Source organism: Theropithecus gelada, chromosome 3 (genome assembly GCF_003255815.1).
Source record: "Theropithecus gelada isolate Dixy chromosome 3, Tgel_1.0, whole genome shotgun sequence".
NCBI lineage: Eukaryota > Metazoa > Chordata > Mammalia > Primates > Cercopithecidae > Theropithecus > Theropithecus gelada.
In genome coordinates, this window is record NC_037670.1 from 88044164 (window position 1) to 88067408 (window position 23245).

The 23245-nt window shown below is 42.6% G+C and overlaps 1 protein-coding gene across 1 annotated transcript in view; it reads left to right on the forward strand.

Annotated features, from left to right (window-relative positions):
• Positions 1-23245, forward strand: part of OSBPL3 (oxysterol binding protein like 3) — a 184537-nt gene that overhangs the window by 149892 nt on the left and 11400 nt on the right. Inside the window, exons 16-20 of the mRNA XM_025379596.1 lie at positions 1-138; positions 10885-10948; positions 14459-14537; positions 15944-16088; positions 21112-21256. Of these exons, the coding sequence (XP_025235381.1) occupies positions 1-138; positions 10885-10948; positions 14459-14537; positions 15944-16088; positions 21112-21256 (571 nt within the window). The remainder of the gene's footprint in view (positions 139-10884; positions 10949-14458; positions 14538-15943; positions 16089-21111; positions 21257-23245) is intronic.

The following is a 23245-nucleotide window of genomic DNA, read 5'->3' on the forward strand; positions in this document are numbered from 1 at the left end:
GTGTATGTGGCAGCCTTTGCCATATCAGCGTATGCATCTAGCTACTACCGAGCTGGGAGCAAGCCATTTAATCCAGTTCTTGGAGAAACATATGAATGTATTCGGGAGGACAAGGGCTTCCAGTTTTTTTCAGAACAGGTATATACACCCTTTTGTGCTTGTTGGGAGGGGTTGCTTATGTCTCCCATTCAATGTGCTTCTGAAATATTTATTTCCTACCTTTCACTGGCTTCAAAGCAGCCGAGATAATTACAGTGCTTTTCAACATAAAGGGAGGGATCGATTTCCCTTCCACTGAAGCCAAGCCACCACCCAGGGGCATAAAGGTACCACCAGTAATTCTGCACACTTGCTTGGCTACATGCATTGCCGGTGTCCTTTCTCTTTAAAATCGTTAGCACAAGGAATTTTGAAAGGATGAACATTGGCCCAACCTTCAATTTAGAGGTTTAACATTGCTCCCTAACACACTGACATCGTTATTCCAGAGCATGAATGCCCCCAGCAGAATGGGTAGCACCAGATAAATGTGTTATTCTCAATTTTGATTTGAGAGGAATCATTCATTGATGTATTTATTCATTCATATCAATAAATTATTTCTAGAACATATACCATGTGCCTGCCACTGTTCCAGGTGCTAGGATATCACAGTGGGGTAGGGGTGAGGGATCCGGATAGGAGTCCTTGCCCTCATCTGATGGATGCAAAACCTTGTACTCATGCAGCCTAAAGTTCCATCACACTCTTGCCATAGAAGTAGCATACAGTAATACTCAGACATCAGACAGCCTAGGATCCATCCTATCTCATTTCTACCTCTTACTAGCATTATAACCCAGGGCAAGTTACATAGCTTCTCTGTGCTTTAGTTTGCTCTCGAGAGTGGAGATGGTGACAGTTGTATGTACCTCACATGGTTTTGTGATGATTCAGTGAGACACTGTCTGCAAAGCGCTTGGAGCAGTATCTGAGACATGAAGATACATGTTATATGAGTGTTTGCTGTCATTATTGATGCATGCCAGCATGCATCAATAGAGTGTATACATATTGAAAATTTTAAAAAACCTTCTCTTACTAAGATACACAGAAAGAAAGTTTTTTAAAATTATAACAAATTTAAAAAATAAAATATACCCTCTCCCACCTTGTTAAGGTAGCAATCAAACACGTTCACTCTCTGTATATCCCTAAATCCCTAGGAACATTAAACATCATTGTTTCTGTACATTTCTCAGCCCCCAGTTCTTAGAGAACTAAGGATAAAGGGGGGTTGGATTGCTAAAATATTCTTTTATCTTGCTGCTCTCTTTATCAATGGATTTGCACTACAGGGAGAGGAAGGGAAGCGTGGGTTGGCTGAGAGACTTATGATGATAGTGCTTATCTTAACTGTAAATGATAAGGAGTGTTCTCTGGAACTTGAAGGAAAATGAATATACAGTAACCCAAAGCACACTGTCAGTAGCTTGCCAGTTAGAAGCTAAAACAAGAAATTAAACATGGACTGATACTGGGGAAGTAGGGAGCTAAATCAGTAGTTAAAGGGGATAAGATAATCTGTGTGATTCAAAATTCATCTGGGTTATTTAAATACTGAACCTAAAATAGAATGAGAATAAATGAAAATATAATTTGGTTTCCATGGTATCATATGCACTCTTGTGAAAAAATAAAGGCCAAAAATAGCCTCAAACTACAGCAGACAATCAGGACAGGATGAATAGCTATAAGAAAAGAATAGTAACGTGAGCTGTGTAAAGTTGAGCTTCAGTCCTCTGAGCCCTGGTGGGACAGGGCCCAAAACAAGATCTGTTTGTGTGTTTCCCATGGTGGCACAGTGGGGAGAAATCAGAGCTCCTGGGCACCTGTGCACAAAGACAGAAAGAGGGTTACATAACTTAGCATTTAGTTCCATGAAATAAGCAAGAAAGAGAAGTGGTTATTGTTAGTAGTTTAGGATGTGCTGGGTGTAGGATGTGCAGACCTGCCTGCTTCCAATCTTAACTCCACAGTTTGTTCCATGCGTGACCTTATGTAAGTTCCTTCAACTTTCTGAGCCTCCCTTTTTTTTTTTAATCTATAAATTAGGAATGATAATGTTTGACTAATAGGTTGTAGTAAGGCTTAAACAAAATAATACACTGATGGAAATATTCAGTAAATGGCTATTGCTCTTATATTTACTGGGAACGTCTACAATGCCTTTTTTTTTTTTTTTTTTTTTTGAGACAGAGTCTCACTTTGTTGCCCAGGCGGGCTTCCAATGGCACAATCTTAGTTTACTGCAACCTCTGCCTCCCAGTTCAAGTGATCCTTGCACCTCAGCCTCCCAAGTAGCTGGGACTACAGGCTTGTGCCACCATGCCCAGCTAAGTTTCGTATTTTTAATAGAGATGGTGTTTCACCATATTGGCCAGGCTGGTCATAAACTCACTTCATGGGATCCGCCTGCCTTGGCCTACCAAAGTGCTGGGATTACAGTCTTGAGCCACCACGCCTGGCCTACAATGCCTTTTAGTATAAAGTGTTAAGAATAGTAAGAATGACCGGGCGTGGTGGCTCATGCCTGTAATCCCAGCACTTTGGGAGGCTGAGGCGGGCGGATCACAAGGTCAGGAGATCGAGGTCCATATTGGCTAACACGGTGAAACCCTGTCTTTACTAAAAATACAAAAAATTAACTGGGCGTGGTGGCGGGCGCCTGTAGTCCCAGCTGCTCAGGAGGCTGAGGCAGGAGAATAGTGCGAACCTGGGAGGCGGAGCTTGCAGTGAGCCGAGATCACGCCACTGCACTCCAGCCTGGGCAACAGAGCGAGACTCCGTCTCGAAAAAAAAAAAAAAACAAATAGTAATAAGAGTTTGGGAGACTGAGGTAGGTGAATCACTTGAGGTCAGGAATTCCAGACAAGCCTGGCTAACATGGTGAAACCCCATCTCTACTAAGAATCCAAAAAATTAGCCAGGTGTGGTATCACATGCCTATAATCCCAGTTACTCAGGAGACTGAGGCAGGAGAATCACTTGAACCTGGGAGGCAGAGGATGCAGTGAGCCAAGATCGCACCACTGCACTCCAGCCTGGGCAACAGAGCAAGACTCCGTTTCACAAAAAAGGGGAAAGAATAGTAAGAGGAGTGTTGACAAGGCAGAGAGGAGCCTGAGGAATGACTTGATGAAAGAAAACTAGAAGGGCATGTATCTATAATACATACTTTCTTATGTTCAAAAAAGATATGCTATATCTCCACTTCTAGTACAAGTGGTTTGAAGGGGCCTTAATGTCGCTGGTGAGTCTCTGACGGAGGATGGCTATCAGGCAGCCAGGAGTGCTCACAGCTGGCTTCACCATGGTCATACCACCAGTCCTGATCCATCATGGAGCTGCTTCATCTGTCTGGAATTTAGCCTGATGGCCGCAGATAGTTGGTTATTTTAATATACCTAAGAATGGATGAGTATCTCAGGGATAAATTCACACTAAGCTTACAAGAGACTGATGTATAAACTAGAATGCTACTATATGCATTTACTGTGAAAAATAGACCTGCTCTGGGGATCAGAAAGCATTGTCCAGTGTGACTAGGTATGATTTTCCCATAGGCAGATTACTTGGGAAACCACCGAGAATCCTAAGTGAGTATACAGTGTGAAGATGCACCTGTGTGATTCAGTACGCCAGGCAGCCCTCTGCCTTAGGAGTGGGAAGGGTATAGGGTCGGAGCCTCCCTTTTCCTGGCCAACAGGAACCTATCAACTCAGTGCCCCTCTTTCCCTCTCCTGACCTTGTCTATTCTAATTTAACACGTCTGAAGAGAGTGCCAGAGCATTTATTCTGTTTCCCACTGGTACCTGGTATGGCTCTTTCTGCCTCCAGCCCAGGAGACAGTCTACGTTGATGGAGGCAGCATGACTCTGCCCTTGCCCATTATGTGTCATTGATATACTTAAGCTCTCATGGCTTAGAGGTTTGTTTTCTTGCGCCTCTCTACAGTGAGTACAGGTTTCTGGATGACTAATATAATAAACTGGGCAAGCCCCCTGAATTAGTATTTTGGGGGGACTTTTTTTCTAAGGAGGATGTTGATGGAAATTATATCTCCAAGCTTAAGGACCTGGCAAGAAACAACTTGGCTTTTCTTCTGAGTTTCCTAGACAACGGTCTGATTTGGAAAGCGATGGCGGTCTCTCCCTCAAAGCCCCTCGATTTTGTTATCCTGTGGATTTGCTGGGTGTGTGGATGTTCCAGGTGGGGAGCAGCCAGGCAAGTGGAAGTCGTTGCTGCTTGAGAGTTCGACTCCGTTGAAACTTGCCTCTCTATTGTTTCTCGTCGAAAAGACCCAAAACCACAATATCAAAATGACTCATGTGGTCAGAAACCAGAGAAAGCATTTCTTGTTAAAAACTTTTCTTATAACAAGTATTAGATGTGTAGAGTGCTCCGTGCATTCATGATCTTACTTGATCTCCAAAATGGCGCTCTGTGGAAGGTGAGGCAGGGATCAGTTACAGGCGAGGAAACCAAGGCCTAGAGGATTTGAGCTTCCCAGTGCCCCTCAGCAAATGCTAGATCTCACCCAGCCCCTCTGTTTCCATCCCTGCGTCCTTTTCCCCTCACCCTTTGTGGGGTCTCTCGTGTGGACTCAGTGACTGTGCTCAGAGCTACTGGAGTCTGCGGTGGATGTGAAAGCAGCCCTTCGTGTATGCTGTTCATTCTTGCCCTGAAGAGTCTCTCCAGACTCACATAGGACTTTGTTTTCAGCTCCCGTGGTAGACTGGGGTGTGGCCTTTGTGAAAGAGGAACGTTCAGGAGTGAGTCATAGACATTCCTGTCCTGGGTTCTGACCCTCTGGCTCTTCCACCTTCTCAGAGGTTTCCTTTGTGCCAAAAAATCCAATTCAACCTTGGCTTTCTACACAAACCCACAAAAGGAGGAATTCAGAGAGGAAGGACTTCCCTTCTTTCCTTATTGGTCAGGGACTGAGTATCTTCTGGCAGGTGATTCCCTGCTTGCTGTGTCCTCCTGCTGCCCGGCAGAGCTAACACACTGTTTTTGAGCTGCATCAAGGGAATAGATGGGTCAGAAAACTTACTTCAGTTGACTACATTCCTTTTTTCATACCTTTGGGAAAGGTTTGCTGTTGAAAGGATATGCAATTAAGCTATAGTCTAAAAGTAGCTTTTCCTAATTACATGAAACATGTCCAGATCATTGTTTATTTTAACCATTTACCCACCCACCTGCATACCCTTGAGAGTGTCAGAAAAGGTGAGTGCAGTTATTAAAAGTTACTAAAATATAAGAGATTGAAAAGAAGATATTTTCCTTTGCTCTACAGGCTCAGCTTTTCTTCCTTTTCTGTTATTTATTGGAAGACTCTGAGTCCATACATTCTTGGACAGACTTATACTTGCCACACCCATCACTTCCTCCTTGCACACTCATGTAACCTCTCTGAATAGTCCTTGTATCTACTAGTAAGCAGTTATTTATTACCTATTAAATAAGTAAATACCATCTTAAAGACACTGTCAAAGGGTAAATTCATTCAAATAAAACCAGCAATAAATCAAAGATGAGACAACTAAACCATTGCTTTGTGGTTTTCTACATTTCTAGGTCAAGTCAGCACTTAATGTGTTTTTGTTTTTTAATTTTTTGCTAGAAGCCATGTGTTTATGAGATAAGTGATTCACTCTGAACATGGGAGAAGGGAAAATAATTGACATCTGCATTCTCCCCAGAATCAGGTCAGAATTCTTGGCATCATCCTTAATAGCTCTTTCTCTAATAACTCACATCCTCTCATCAGCAAATCCTGGGGTCTTCCTTCAGAAGCCTGCCTTCTACAGCCAGCCATTTTCACTCTCTCTCCCATTTGGTGCTGGTCACCTAGCTCAGGCCACTAAAATCAGTGACTGGGATTATTGCAGTTGGACTCACTACTGGTCTCCTGTTTCCAGAGCCAGTTAATTCCTTATCCAGCAGCCAGAGTGACTGCTTAAAACAAGTAGCAGCTGCTCTAAACCCTCCACCAACTTCCCAAGTCACTTGGAATAAAATCCAAAGTCCTGGCCATGATCCACAACGCCCTCGAAAATCTCACCCTCAGACACTTCTACTTTCCCCGCCTGGTCATTTAGCTCTGCCACACTGGCTTTGCTTCTTCTGCTTCGTACCAAGCATTTTCCAGCCATTGGCCTTGGCTGTGTCCTCTACCTGGGACGTGCTTCTCTCAGATATCTGCGTGGTTAACTTCCGAACTTCTCTCAGCCCCACAGGTTTCCATTATTAGAGTCCTGCCCCGCCACCCTGTCTAACCAGCCCTCCTACTCACTGTCCCCACATCACCATGCCCTGCTTTATTTTCCTCAACACACATTACTACTGACAAATTATGTGCTTCTTATGTGTCGTTTGTCTTACCCACTTCCATACTAAAATACAACTTCCATCAGGGTAAGAAGTTTTGTTTCTTTAGCTTATCATTTTACCCTTGGTGACTAGGACAGTGCCTGACACATCGGAGGCAATCAGTAAGTGCTTGATGAGTGACCTGGAAAGAATGGCCACTTGGTCCCCCTGTCCGGATGACTTCTTCACCTGACACTTGCCCTCTTTTTCATTATTGCCCTGTATTGCCACAGGGAAGTCAGGACCTGGGAGTACTGGATAGTTATGCCTTGGAGCAGTTGCAGGGGAGAACTGATGGTATTGAAGGGCTACTTTTCTAAATCTGAAAAATAAAAGCTTACAAAGTACAAAAATACTGAAAATACATCCTTTCCCTATCTGCTTCTCCCTTGACCTCTTATATAAAGTGCATTCAAAGCATAAATTAAAAATGATTAGGTCAAGGTAAAGAAAGTCCTCAGATATATAAATAAATTATAAATTACCAGAATTCTTAACTGCCAGGGGAACTGTATTGGGACTTGTAGAAAGAAAGATAGATACATGTGTTATCATATGAATACTTGCATAATAAAAACCATGTGTAGTAATTCCTTGAATGCTTGGGCATCCTTACCAATCAAGAATTGCTCTTCTTTGATTGGAGAGGAAGTGATAGGGAAGAATGCTTAAAAAAAAAAATGTCTAAATTGGGTTTATTCAACAGGCTAACAGAGAGCATCTCTTCCAGGGCTGGGTCAATTCAGACAAATGCATCTACTGCCTTTTATTGCCTGAGTTAAAATGTTAGGAGAATACAGACTCAACCAAAATCCTACAATAACATAGACAGGTTAGATTCTGCTCATTATTCTCTACTCTAATAGATTTTAGAAGGATTGCCATCAACAAAGATTAGTGATTAAGTGTGAATTACCTTTTTCCATGGGCATTGAAGTTAATCAAAGCCTTTGTATAATATTTTCAAGTTGGCCAGCATCCGCTGCCACCTTTGATGCTAAGATTTGAAGAAGACATTAACATCAGATGTTAGAATCAGAGCATTTTGAAGCCAAGAGGGATCCTCACACCTCATTTTACAAAGAAATATGCGAGACTCAGGTTGGAAAGGTCAAATTCAAAAGGTTTTTTCTCCAAATGTCCATGAGAAGGAACCTTAACGATGTGTCCTGGCTTTGGGGAGGGACACGAGCCCTGGATCTGGAAGAGGATGACATAGGTTTGGAGTGCTACCTTGATCACTCATTAATGGTGTGGCATTGGGGAAGCTCTTTGCTGGACAGAACCCCTGTTTCCTAATTTATAAAATCAGGCTAACAAAGATAGTAAGAACCAAGTGAAAATACACTCATTAAAAAAAAATCAAAATATAGTCTCTGCCTAATCCACATCAGTGTACGATCCTGGACAGTTTGTATGTGTTCTCTTTTAGTTGGCCAAGTCAGTGGAATCAGCCTTATTTCACAGATGAGGTGACAGAGGCTGAGGGGATGGAAAAGCTGTGAAGGTCAAACAGCCAGCAGATGATGTTGCAGTCAGGGCTCAGGTCCGTGGAACAGCAAAAACCTTTCCCTCATTCCTGGACACTAGTGCAGCACATGGCAGATACTCCAGAAATAGGAGGAAATATACAAAATAATAATAATAATAATAATAATAATAATAAGCTATCAATGTAAATTTCCCCAGAAAGCTTTGTAAAACTCTTAAAAGCAATGTGGGCCAAATAAACCATTCCCAAAAGCCTGTGTAAGCCATAAAGAAATGAGCAAAGTTACTGATATTTGAAGGTTGAGACTTAATTCAGAAAATGTGTTGAACCCATCTAAACTTAATCTGCTAAACATTCATTCATTATCTAACACAATAGTTTAAAAAATCAAGTTTGCGTTTTTATGAGATGTGTGTATACAGTAGGGGTTCTTTTATAGTTCATATGGATAGGATATTTATCCCTGTTTTATGGTGTTTAAAATTATTACAAAAGAGGTGTATGGTTTTTATATACTGTGTTTGGCTTTGATGTTTACATTCGGCCATACCTGTAAAGATGCCAAATTCTTCATCAAAGCTGTAGTGCTCCTCTCCCACATTGCTACATTGTTTTTGTGGGATGAATGTAATCTCCTTCATAATAATCCACTTTAAAATATGTCTCCATTATGAGGGAGAGGAACATTTCATAGCTGTCCTTCCACTCCGTAGTGGGTCATGCCAGGTGGGGTGGAGAAGTGGGGAGTGGCGATTGTCTTGAGCTGATTTATGGTTGTTTTTAATTATTATTATTATTATAGATAGGGTCTCACTGTGTTGCCCAGGCTGATCTTGAATTCCTGAACCCTGGGCTCAAGGGATCCTTCTGCCTCAGCCTCCCAAGTAGCTTACAGGGCTGTGCCACTGCACCCTGATTTTGTTTTATATGATCCCATGGTTTCAAAGCTAGCTCCACTGTTTTCATTGAGAGACAGCTAGTGAAGAAAAGGAGAAGAATGTAGCATTTTTTGATATAAAGTATCTCCAAGTGGTAGGATTTTTTAAAAAAAGACAACTGGATATGGTGGCTCACACCTGTAATCCCAGCACTTTGGGAGGCTGAGGTGGGAAGATCACTTGAGGCCAAGAGTTCCAGACCCATCTGGGCAACACAGCATGACCGCATCCCTACAAAAAGTGAAAAAATTAGCCAGGCATGGTGGCACACACCTTTAGTGCCAGCAACTTGAGAGGCTGAGACAGGAGGATCACTTGAGCCCTGGAGGGCGAGGCTGTAGTGGGCTGATTGTGCCACTGCACTCCAGCGTGGGTGGCAGAGTGAGACCCTGTCTCAAGAAAAAAGACAACATCAAAGGAAATATCAGAGAGTTACATTATGGGATTAGGTTTCTAAGTCAGTGCTTGAAGTGAAAATTGCCCTTGAAAATCCCACAGGCACAGAAGGGCTCACGTTCTTAGGAGGCACATGGGAACTAAGACAAACCAAAGAGCAGCAAATCTGAGTCTCCTGCTTTGTGTTGCAACTGGCATTTATGTTCATTGAGGAATCTGAAAGATACCTACATGATTTACATCTTTGTCTCTACCTTTCTTTGGCCCACACGGCTGTAATCCCATGAGTCATATGTGGGTGTGGTGTGTGTGACCGCATCCTCCCAGCCCTGCAGTCCTCCAGCTGGAGGCCTGGCTCACAGAAGTAGTTTTCAAACCATGTTCCTCAGCCGAGAGTCCTAGGAAGGTGAACAGCTGTGGATTTGTTACCCACTGCCCTCCCTTCCTCCCCACCTGTTTTCTCAAGCAAGGGCTCAGTATTCTGGGTTCTTGATAAGATGGGTTTGAAAACCGTGCAGCTGCTCAAAACATTTTTTTTCCTTTTTTTGCCAAGTTTGAAAACCAGTGAGGTAAACCAAAACTGCTGGGTCTTTCCTCTGACTATCAGTGTGGCTTGGGAAACGTTACTTAATCTTTCTGGTTTCAGTCTCTTTGTTTATAAAGTGCAGGCTTTGAGCTAGATACTCTCAATGTAAGACACCTCTGCTAGGAATCAGCTACATCAGAGAACTTTCTGGAAACAACCCTGAAAGCATTACTGTGGTTTCACCAGTACTGAATTAGAATAACAGCATGTACACCTCTCAAGGTTCCCTGAGTGCAACTGAGATAATGAGGAAATAGAGGGAGGAGCCATTTTCTCTTCAGCCTCTTCATTACTGAATAAAATGAGTAATGACTCCTTGCCAAAAAGCAGTCTCTGCTCCAGGGAATTCTCTTTTCTGGAATGAGGTTACTTATTTGCTCAAGATAGTTTTTATCTTGACAAAAAAATAAATAAAATGTTCTTAACAGTTGACTAACGTTTCCTCAACAATTGTGTGTCCCCCGCCCTTTTTTTTTTTTTTAATAGAAACATTCTTTTTAAAAAAATTACCTTGCATCGGTCTTCTTGTAGGTGACTTGAAAAGAGGCTGGCCCTTATTACGCAGAGTTTTCAAGAGTTAAATTGGCTGAGCCTGAGGAAGAGCATTTGGGTTGCATGTTAGAATACTTGTTACTTGATATCTTAATTAAAACATCTGCAGCTACTTTCAGAACAGCTGACAGAGATGTTGACACATTGGTAGCCAATGTCAGATTATATGTTATGGATGAGCAATCCTCACATGTCCCTGTTTTTATTTTTATGTCTTTCAAAATGCGCCTCTATCCTCATCACTCACCACCTGGCCGCCCTCCCACAGAGGCTTCTGGAGGCTTCCATTCAAGGGCCTTCCCCTCACCCTTGACCAACCTGAGCAAGTGGGAGCTGACTGTATCAGGAGCGCCCTCTTGAGGACAGACTTGTTGAGGGAAACTAAAGTTTTTCCTTCAGTTCAGCACTGCACACTGTGTTACATCTCAGTGCAGGGGAGAAAGAATGGAATTCATGAGACGCAAAAGTTCATTTTTTGTTTTTCTGTCCTTTGTTTCCATCAGGTCAGCCACCATCCGCCTATCTCTGCATGCCATGCTGAGTCTAGAAATTTTGTTTTCTGGCAAGGTAATGTGCTAATACATTTTACTTCCATCATATTGTGTAATATGTTATCTATTTACTTTATCCAAGAATTGCTATCAATTCTTACTGAGATCAAAAGTGGTTCCTGGATTTGGGCCTGGTTGGAAGGATCTGCGTCACCTGTTCTTGCCGCTCATCTCTCACTTAGTTTATCTGAGCCTCCTCCATTTATTTCTGTAACTTTATCTTATTTAAAAATCATTTGAAACGCCTCACATATTTCAAGAGACACTAAATATTTACAGTCGTTTATCAGAGTGTAGACAGCAGAGGGGTTTTCTGCTTTTGCCAGACTTAAATTTTATTTCCGAAGTCGTGTTTTACATTGCTTACTTCTTTTCAGTTTTGAGATGATTGTTCCTAAAATTTTGTTAAGTTTATATTTTGAGTTGGGGGTGGGTGGGTAAATCTTCTGAAGAATAAATAAGGCTATAGCCATTTCCTAGATGGATTAATTTTGTTAACCTCTCAATTTATTTTAAAAAAAGTGTACTGTAGAAGGAAAATATAAGCATCCTAAGTTTTTAGACAGTAAGCACATATACATTTTAAAAATATTTTTCTCTGCTACCACTGATATCACATGTTGCCTTTACACACACACACACACACACACACACACATACACACGCAGTCTATTAAACTTTAAAATTACGAAGCAGTATACTGTAACCCCCTTCCCCAGCCACTCAGTTTCTCTCCCTGGAGGCAATCAGTATTTCCAGCTTAAAGTGACAAGTACCATGGTGTTCTTTCTTCACCTTTGCTATTAAAGTTTAAAATTGAAATTGCTCTCTCACCAAAACCCTCTGGAAATATTCTCATAAGGTTCCTAGCCTCCTAAATTGATAAATCTCACTCATGCTATAAGCACCTCTTCTTTGTTGTTTCAAAAGTTGGATTTTTTTTTTTTTTTGAGATGGAATCTCAGTCTGTTGCCAGGCTGGAGTGCAATGGCGTGATCTCGGCTCACTGCAACCTCTGTCTCCCATGTTCAATCATTCTCCTGCCTCAGCCTCCCAAGTAGCGGGGACTACAGGCATGAGCCACTATGCCCAGCTAATTTTTGTATTTTTAGTAGAGATGGGGTTTCACCATGTTGGCCAGGATGGTCTTGATCTCTTGACCTTGTGATCTGTCTGCCTTGGCCTCCCAAAGTGCTGAGATTATAGGCGTGAGCCACCTCGCCCAGCCAAAAGTTGGATTTTTTTTTTTTTTTTTTGTTAAATGAGAGGGGTCTTCTCAAAGTAGTTCTGTGTGCTTCCTACATTATATCCTTCCCTTTCCTGAGCATCCTTCTCCTAGGCCATCCTTCCCCATCAGCCTTTTCCTGAGCAATCCACCTATTTCCATGGGCCTAGGATTCCCAGATCTTGGTTTGTAACCCAGCCTGACATTTCTCTGCCTTTTATGTAGGTTGTGTAAACCGTTTCCGTTTGTTGTGATTGTAGATGTAGCTGGGCTTAAATCTGCCCTCATGATGTTTCTTTTCTGTTTGTCACATCTGTTCTTTGTTCTCCTTTTCCTCTTTCTCTGCCTTTTGGATTGAATAATTTCTATCGTTCTCTTTCATCTCCCCTGTTAGCTTATTAGCTATACTTACCCGTTTTGTTTCTTGTTAAAGTTGTTACTTTAGGATTTATGTTATATATTTTTAATATCATCAAATAATATTATGCCAGTTTCACATATAGTGAGATTTACAGAAGTATACTTCCATTTTCCCCTCCCAACCTCTCTACCATTTTTGACGTACATCTTACTTCTGCATACCATAAATCATGTAGTACATTGTTACTACTTTTGCTTTAAACAGTTAGCTATCTTTTTTTTTCTCTTGGTAACAATTTTATGAACATACAACTTGTATACCATATCATTCACCCGTGTAAAGTGTACAATTCAATGGTTTTTATTCACAGAATTATGAATTTTATAAACTGTGCAGTTATCAGCACAGTTAATTTTAGAACATTCTCATCACTCCAGAAAGAATCCTCTTTAGCAAATATTACCCTGCCCCTTTTCTCTCAACATTCCCCAGCCTATAAATGTGCCTGTTTGGGGCATTTTATATAAATACGATTTTACAATATGAGGCCCACTGTGCTCGCTGGTCCCAGCCCCACCTCCACCTCTCTCACCTGGACCCCAGCCAGGGCTCCCCACTGTCCCCTCTGCTCCCACCCTGTAGTCTGTCTATCCTCAGTGCAGCAGCCAGATGGGATCCTCTTGCTGTTCTTTTTCTATTCCCTGGCTTCTCTGTTGGTACCATCATTCATGCAAGTTAGAGAAATCTGACATTGTTCATAAATTCTTTTTCGGTCTGTATCTAATTTGTCACCTAGTTGTGCCTATTTCTTCTTCTTTAGCATTTCTGGGCTCACTCGCTTCCCCATGTCTGTTGTCTTGGTTCCCTTCATCCCCATTTGTTATCCCCTGGGCAACTGCAGTAGCCTCTTAACTTGTCACCTTGCTTCTCCTCTCTCCTACTCCTGTTCCATTCTCCGTATGGCTTCCAATTGCCTTTGCAAGGTCCATGTCTAATCCCATCAGTGGCCTGATTGTTTCCACTCATTGCACAGAAACCAGACTCTTAGCCAGGCTTGGAGAGCCCATTGTTTTTCGTTTTCAGTTTTTTTTTCTTTGTTTGTTTGTTTTTGAGACAGAATCTCACTCCGTCACCCAGGCTAGAGTACAATGGCACAGTCTTGGCTCACTGCAACCTCCACCCTGGGTTCCTGCCTCAGCCTCCCTAGCAGCTGGGACTGTAGGCACCCACCACAATGCCCAACTAATTTTTGTATTTTTACTAGAGAAGGGGTTTCGCCATGTTGGCCTTGCTGGTCTCGAACTCCTGACCTCAAGTGATCCACCCACCTCTGCCTCCCAAAGTGCTGGGATTACAGGCATGAGCCACTGCACCTGGTTTTGTTCTCAACCTTTCTACTCTTCTCTAGATAAGACAGTCTGAGACCTGTAGGATAGAACCATACTACGTGACTATGTTTTCCTATACTTCTGTCCCCTTGGACAAGCTATTTAGCCTTAAATTGCTTTTTGTCTGCCCAGTGAACTCCTGCTTTTTCCTCAAAGCCCCATTTAGATGGCCCTTTCTGACAAGCCTCTTCTGATGCTTTCTCCAAGCATGTTCGTCACTCCTTCTTCTCAGGTTTCATTTTACCTTATAATACATTTAGTTATAACCTGGGCCTCTCTGTGTGCTAACTACTTGTTTTCACTTCTGTCTGCCTGTCATGCTATTAACGCATTCATGGAAAGGACGTTGTCTTATCATTTCAGTTTCCCTGAGTCTGCGCCAGGGGCCCATGGGGTTGGTACTTATATTTTATGAAAAGTTATCCTATATAATAATTGACTTGGTTGTGAAGAGGTTGTACTATATAGGGATTGATCATTTATCTAGCCTAGGAACTATTTCATCTACCTAACTCTCCTGCTAAAAATGTAATATTTGGTATTTCATTTCAGATGTGAGATGGAAAAACAAATTCTGGGGCAAATCCATGGAAATCGTTCCAATTGGCACAACCCATGTGACTCTGCCAGCGTAAGTTCTTCTTCTGTGGTTAAGGAACTTTATGGAATTTAGGGCCGAGATTTTGCTTTGGGAACCGGATGCCCACCCCCCCGTCAGTTGCATTGAGTGTGTGTTTTTACTTGTAATCTATCTGACAGAAGGTTTAAATGTTCCTCCTTTTGGCAAGCTCACTTTTAAAAAATGTTTCTCCCTCAAATGGAAATGCCTCCTGGAGACCAAAGTTCCCCGAATAGATGCTTATTAAAAACTCATTTCCACTTCCTAACAAGATTAAGAATGGTGGTTTTGGCTGGGCGTGGTGGCTCACATCTGTAATCCCCGCACTTTGGGAGGCCAAGGTGGGCGGATTGCTTAAGTCCAGGAGTTTGAGACCAGTATGGGTAACATGACAAGACCCTGTCTCTAGAAAAAATACAAAAATTAGCCAGGCATACTGGTGGCACGCACCTGTAGTCCCATCTACTCAGGAAGCTGAGGTGGGAGGATCCCTTGAGCCTGGGGAGGTTGAGGCTACAGTGAGCTGTGATCATGCCACTGCACTCCAGCCAGGGTGACACCCTGTCTCAAATTTAAAAAAAAAAAAAAAAAAAAAGTGTTTTTCCTTTATTGTGCTGCTTTGCTGTCAAAATCCCTTTTAAGAAAGGTATGGCCTTGATCTGATAGGGGTGATTGATACTTATTTATTAAGCAAGATGCTTCTGAGCAGGGACTCTGGAACTGGACTGCTGAGATTCACCTGCTCACTCTGGTACTTACTGACAGCAAATCGCTGGACAGTTTACTTCACCTTTCTCGTCACCAGTTTCCCCGTCTAGAAAGAGAGAATAATAAACCACCTACTTCCTAGGGCTGTTGTGAAGATTAAACCGATAATATACATAAAACACCTAAAATAGTACTTAGCACACTGCATATGTTTTGTAAGTATCTGGTCATATTATTAATACCATTTTCCTCATAATTATTGAATTCCATAAGTAATATCTGAATACTTTCTCATCATAAAGGATGCAGGCAATATATGTTCAGCAAATTGTATAAAATCTTCATCCCTTCCTCAAGCCTCCCTTTTCCTAGTTCAGCAACATTAGACAAGCCCCTCTGGCTCTGAACTGCCTCCTCTGTCAAAAGAGGGGGTGGGCTGTTCCAAGAGACCACCAGCTTCTAGTGAAGCCTCTGGTAGCTTCCAGAGTGCAGAGTCTGAATGCTGTCATTCTCTGTGGTATGCACGCCTCCTTGGAGAGTGGAGGCTCCTAGAACATCCAGCGTGGCATGGACACTCAGCCAGTGTTGCTTCTGTGAATAAAGGGATGAGTAATGCATGACATGACTTATTTTATAAAAGAGCAGAGTTTGTTTGCATTTGCTGCTGGCTCTTCTGGAAATTGGTACTTCTACTTTTTCCTTCTTTTTAGTTTTGGGGATCATTTTGAGTGGAACAAAGTGACCTCTTGCATCCATAACATCTTAAGCGGGCAGAGGTGGATTGAGCACTATGGAGAGATTGTCATCAAGAATCTGAATGATGATTCCTGCTACTGCAAAGTGAATTTTATAAAGGTAACTCCAGTGACTCTCTGAGCTCTGTCCCTGGAAAGGCTGTGGCAGAGCCAGGGCCCCAGAGCACAGGGCATTTGAGAGATTTTTCACCTTCACCTTTATGCCAGCAGGCAAGCAATGCTGGAACTCCTTGGTCCCAGCTGCACCTCTGTCACCTAGACCAGGGCAGTGGCCCCTCCTGGGGGCCACTAGGGTCTGTCCTCAGTACGGCAGCCAGAGAGACCCTTTTAAAATATAAATCACCATGCTGCAGTATGGATGCACCTTGAAGCCCCAAAAGGACGAATATTACATGATTCCACTTCTGCAAGATCCCCAGAGGAATCCAGTTCACAGAGAAAGAAAGCAGAATGGTGGTCACCCGGGGCTGCAGGAGGGAGGAAGGGGGAATTAGTGTTGAATGGGTATAGAACTTCAGTTTGGGAAGATGAAAAACTTCTAGAAATAGATAGTGGTGATGGTTGCACAGCATTGTGAATGTATTTAATGCCACTGAATTGTACCCTTAGAAATGGTTAAAATGGTCAATGTTACATTAGGTATGGTTTACCACAGACTTTTTTTTTTAAAAAAAATCTCATGCTGTATCATTCCTTTGAGCAAAATCCCCCAACAGCTTCCATCTTTCTCAGAGTTGAAACCTGCATCCTTATGGTGACCCGCCAGGCCCTGCACAGGCTACACTCCCCATCCCCACCCTTTCACACACATACTTGCACACTTGCAGATACACACACACACCACCTCGTTCCCCTCCAACCTGAACTTCTCTTTTTCCTCCCTCTTTTTCCCCACTGTCCTCTGGCCACACCGGCCTTCTTTCTCTTTCTTCATTTCCTTCTGCTTGGGGAGCTGTCCCCAGATCTTTCCATCACTAGCCCCATCCTGTCATTCGCTCCCTATCCTGTCCCATTTTCTTCAGAGTGCTTATCACCATCTGAAGTCAGCCTGCTCATCGTTGCTGTGTGTGTTTATTTTCTGCTCTCCATACCCTCCTCCTCATCCTTGACTCCAGAAGAGCAAAACCTAGTCTATCTTGCTCACTTCTGTAGCCCTGATACCTGAAATGGTATCTGGCACACATGAGAGACCCATAAACATTCAGAGAAGAAATGGAAAGATTGACCAGAGGCAAAAAGTGTGGAATAGTCTCTTTATCATTTTAACAGCCTTGCTGGGCAGCCCTCCCTGCTTTCTCTCTCTCCTAGATTCCTTCATGCTCTTAAAAATTGTATGTAGTTAAAATAGCTTTAAAACATGATCCTCCTCAAGGAATATTTGCATTTAACAAAGATGGAAATAAGAAGCAGAGTTGAGGTTTTATTGTGGAACTTCATGCAATGCCTCTCTGCACCACCTGTAACCTATAGGGAATACTTAGGAAGAGGTGGATTGGGGTCTTTATTATAACCTCAAACTGGTTTATAGACTGACATAAAGCCCATAATGACCTTACATGTGGGACAAAATAAAAATGACCCTACCTTGAAAGCTTTGTCTGAGCTCTCTGCAAACAGAAACAAAAGGCAGCCTGAAGCAGGGATATATTACCTGTGTCCCAGGTGAAAGCCACATTGCTCTCAACGTTTTCTCCAAGGACACATGCTCCACTCCCGTATCTACCACCTACCTGGTTCTCATCCACTTACATGCAGAAAATGGGTTGTATAGTCATGAGAGATGAACACTGGGCATGTCTGGTGCTGAAAGAGATGCTGCAAGCGGATGCCACACTCCCCTGTGGAAGGTGACAGTGTCCCTTGGTGGCTTCCAGCAAATTCTCAGCACTGGATTTGTTGGCAGATATCTCTAAGGGAAAATCTGACACCTGATTCATAATAAAATTAAGAGCCCGGGTGCCATGGCTCACACCTGTAATCCCAGCACTTTGGGAGGCTGAAGCAGGAGGCTCACTTGAGGCCTGAAATTTGAGACCAGCCTGGGCAACATGACAAGACCCTATCTCTATAAAGAAATTTAAAAATTAACCAGACATGGTGGCATGCACCTGTAGTCCCAGCTGCTGGAGAGGCTGAGGCAGAAGGAGCACTTGAGCTCAGAAATTTGAGACTGCAGTGAGCTATGTTTTCACCACTGCACTCTATCCTGGGGAACATAGTAAGACCCTGTATCATCAAAAAATAAATAAATAAACTTAAGATCTTTTTGCTTTTCCCTCATTATTACATGGCTGGAGAACTTAACTTTAAATTTTTAATTCAACTCTGAGACACTTCCGTGCCCCACCATTTTTACCACAGCCTTGAAATGCAGAAGCTGAACGACCAGAATCTGACCTGAAAATGCCATTCAACATTATTGGTTTCCAAATACGGATTCTGTTTAAGCTGAAAATAGTACTAGGGTTTTTTGATTTATGGAGAAATGCCTTTGCCGTTCTTTCATAGAAACTTTTAGGGCAGCCAGGTAATTTGGAAAAAAAAAATCAACTCTAGGGCGCTAGAGCTCCCTCTGCTGGCTGCAGTGTGGAACTGTATAAAATCCTCTGGACTGGGCTGGCCTGAGCTGAGCTGAACTGAGCAGAATAGAGTGCAAGGTTGCCTCGCAGACCAGGACCAATACATAGTGAGAATACCCACGCTACTCGCTTGATGTATAGAAACTGAACCTTTTCTTTTCTTGGTTTTGTTCTTTTTTCGTTTTGTTTTGATATGGAGTCTTACTCTCCACCCCAGTCTGAAGTGCAGTGGTGCAGTCTGAGCTCACAGCAACCTCCACCTCCCGGGTTCAAGTGATTCTCGTGCCTCAGCCTCCCAAGTAGCTGAGATTACAGGCACCCACTACCACAGCCGGCTTAATTTTGTACTTTTAGTAGAGATAGGGTTTCACCATGTTGGATAGGCTGGTCTCAAACTCCTGCCCTCAAGTGATCCACCCACTTCAGCCTCCCAAACTGCTGGGATTACAGGCATGAGGCACTGGACCCGGCCGAGAACTGAGCCTTCTTTTACATTGTATGTAGCAAAGGTAGTAATACAAATGTGTCTTACACAAATACAAGTTGAGTTACAAACTGTAGATAGTTAACCATTCATTTTTATTAAATAACTAAAGGTATGAGTTTTTTAAAGCCAAAGTCCAAGCAAAAAAACAAATACATAGACCAATGGAACAAATAGAGAACTCAGAAATAAATCCATGCATTTATAATTAATTGGTTTTTGACAAAGGTGCCAGGAACTCACAATGGGGAAAGGACAGTCTCTTCAATAAATGGTGCTGGAAAACCTGAATATCCACATGCTAAAGAATGAAATTAGAACTTTATACTGTATACAAAAATCAACTGAAAAAGACTAAAGACTTGCAGCAAGACCTGAAACTGTAGAACTACTAAAACAAAAACAGAAAGAGAAAAGCTTCATGACGTTGGTCAGGGCAGTTATTATTTTTGGATATGACCCCAAAAGCACAACAAAAGCAAACATAGACAAATGGGATTATATCAAACTAAACAGCAAAGGAAACAATCAATACAGTAAAGAAACAACCTATAGAACAGGAAAAAATATTTGTAAACTATACATCCCCTAAGAGGTTGATATAAAAAATGTATAGAGAGCTCAACAGCAAGAAAACAATCTGATTTAAAAATGGACAAAGGCCCTGAAGAGACGTTTCTCAAAAGAAGACATATAAGTGGCCAATAGATATATGAGGAAAAAATGATGAACATCAGTAATCGTCAGGGAAACGCAAATTAAAACCACAGTGAGATATCACCTCATATCTGTTAGAATGGCTAGTATCAAAAAGATGAAAAATTACATGTTCAGGAGGATATGGAGAAGAGGAAACCCACACCATTCATGGAAATGTAAATTAGCACAGCTATTATGGAAAACAGAATGGAAGTTCCTAAAAAAATTAGAAATGGAATTACCATATGATCTAGCAATCCCACTACTGGGTGTATATCCATAGGAAATGAAATCAGTATGTGAAAGAGATATCTGCATCTCCATGTTCATTGCAGCAATATTCATAATGGCCAAGATAGGGAAACAGCCTAAGTGTCCAACAATGGATGAATGGAGAAAGAAAATATGGTACATATAACATATAACAGTGGAATACTGTTCAGCCTTTAAAAAGAAGGAAACCCTGTCATTTGTGACAACATAGATGAACCTGGAGGATAAGTGAAATAAGCCAGATACAGACAGATGCCACATAATCTTACTTCTATTTGGAATCTAAAAGAGTCAGTCTCATAGAAGCAGAGGGTAGAATGATGGTTGACCTGGGTTTGCCAGGGGCAGAGGGGAGGATTGAGAAATGTTGGCCAAAGGATCCAAAATTTCAGACGGGAAGAATTAGTTCAAGAAATCTGTTGTACAACATGATGACTATAGTTAATGTGTTGTATACTTGAAAATTGCTGAGAGAGTTTTTGTTTTTGTTTTTGTTTTGTTTTGTTTTGTTTTTTGAGACGGAGTTTCACTCTTGTTGCCCAGGCTGGAGTGCAATGGCGTGATCTCGGCTCACCACAACCTCCACCTCCTGGGTTCAAACGATTCTCCTGCCTCAGCCTCCCGAGTAGCTGGGATTACAGGCATGTGCTACCACAACCAGCTAATTTTGTATTTTTAGTAGAGATGGAGTTTCTCCATGTTGGTCAGGCTGGTCTCGAACTCCGACCTCAGGTGATCCACCCGCCTCGGCCTCCAAGGTGCTGGGATTACAGGCGTGAGCCACCGTACCCGGCCACTGAGAGAGTTAAGTGTTATCATAAGTAAGTATGTAAGGTAATACATATGTTAATCAGCTTGATTTAGCCATTCAACAATGTATACATGTTTCAAGACACTATGTTGTACATGATAAATATATAAATTTTTAATTTGTCGGTTAGTATAACAGAACCCAGAGCTAGCAAACTAATGTGTAGTATGGAACCACTCTTACAGTTCTTTCTCTAGCTTTTCCCTTTTTCTTTCCTTAATATCTATAATAAGCTGATGCTAAAGGACTAAGCCGACAACTCTCATTTGAATCCTAGGCAAAATACTGGAGCACTAACGCCCATGAGATTGAAGGCACAGTGTTTGACAGGAGTGGAAGCGCAGTTCATCGGCTGTTTGGGAAATGGCATGAAAGCATCTACTGCGGTGGCTCCTCCTCTTCTGCTTGTGTGTGGAGAGCAAGTGAGTGTCTGGGTTTGTGGACCCCAGGCTGCGAGTGGGTGCGTGAGTGGCCATGGCAAAAGAAGCCACAGAGGACAGGAGCGGTGTCTGTTCAGCATCTCCAGCCTCTTCTGCTTTGAACTCGGTTAGAGGTGTTGGCCCTCTTCCTTCATCCAGTCTTTACCTACTTGTCATGCTTACTTATAGCAACACCTCTGTTGGGCTGCTGGGTCCCGGGTTCTTAACCCCAGAACAAGCATTGCTAATCCGTGGGCATTCTCCGAGGGAATCTTGCAGTCCGCATGCGTAACTATACTGGGTATTATGAAAGAATATCAGTGAGATGCAAGAAGTCATTCTGCAGCAAGGACAAAGAGGAAAGTGTTCCTGGAAAAGCAGTGACCCAGGAGACCTACAAAAGTTAGCTATCCCCAGGCTGACCTAACCCCAGAAGCCATCCTCATCACTCCTGTGATTCCAGAGGGTGCTGAGCTCTTGGAGCAGATACGGGCAGAAGAGCTAGGGAACCCCAGCTTTCATCAGCATGTCCCCACCACACTTTAACATCTTACTCCCTCTTCTCAGTCCAAAAATTATGTTGTTTCCAAGTCACAGCCATATTGTAAACCATTGTTTGTTAGGATGTTTTAGGTTGGTAAAAAGCAAACAGAAAACCATTTGACTGGTGGCTTCAACTGTTAGGCTATGTGCTATTACGTAACAGTAAGTGAGGCGGTGGGTGGCCCCAGGGTTGTTACATAGGCAACTTACCTGTGTCAAGGGCACACGGATCAGTGAGGATACATTCTGCCACTCCCAGTGTGCCGTGCTGTTTCCCCTAATGGATGCAAAATGGTTGTTACCATTCAATGTCATACCCCTGCATGACAGCGTACCAAGCACGTATTGAGAGGACAAAAGAGCTTTTCTCTCTTGTGCCTCTCTTTTCTCAGGAACATTTCCTAGGATCCCCCAGCAAATAGGACTTGACATCATGTCAGCCTGCAGTGGGTTCAGACCCATCCATGAACCAGTCGTGGGCAACAGGGTAGGCAAGAGAGATTTAGATGTCTTGGAGTGATCGCCAGTAAGGGAACAATGCCATTTGAACAGAATCAGTATCCTGTTAGCAAGCAGGAAAGAGAAATGATGGTCAAGTAGGCAGCCAGCAGTGGCTCTTTCGATGGGTAGCTGCCACATCTCCCACCGTTGCAGAGGTTGCCATGAAGTTAGAATGAACTGGCACCAGTGGAAACCTTCCTAGCTTCAGAGGCACACATGAGATTTTGCAAATGGCACAATCTGTCTCCTTTGCTTAAAGTATGCATCACAGATGAGAACTACCATCCTGTCTCAATGTTAAAGTACCACCTTGATAAAGCGACACGGTTTAAATTTTTGTTACTGTCATTATTCCTTGACTTTATGTCTCTCTAATGGCAATGAGCATCTCTGGCCCATCTTTAAGAAAAAGCACCTTTACTCCCTGGTTACTGGGTTGCTGACCAAGACACCACAGGAAACTTTGCTACTATTTTTATGCTTAGGGATACACAGAGAATTAGATTAGTTACAAGGAGGACTTCTGAAGATTCAAAAAATTGGTCCCGGTTGGGCATGGTGGCTCACGGCTATAATCCCAGCGCTGTGGGAAGCCAAGGCGGCAGATTGCTTAAGGCCAGGAGTTCGACACCACTCTGGACAACATGGCGAAATCTCATCTCTACTAAAAATACAAAGATTAGCCAGGCATGGTGCTGTGCATCTACTGTAGTCCCAGCTACTCGGGAGGGTGAGGCATGAGAATCACTGAAACCCTGGAAGTAGAGGTTGCAGTGAGCCGAGATCCTTCACTACTCCAACCGGGGTGGACTGAGACCCTTTAATTTAAAAGAAAAGGTCTGCAGAAGAGTTCTTGGAAAGCATTTCTCTTGTTATGTGTGAAGAGCTTAGACTATAAGTAGATCTTAGTAGTCTACATTGGATTTATTCAATATATAAATTTGAGTA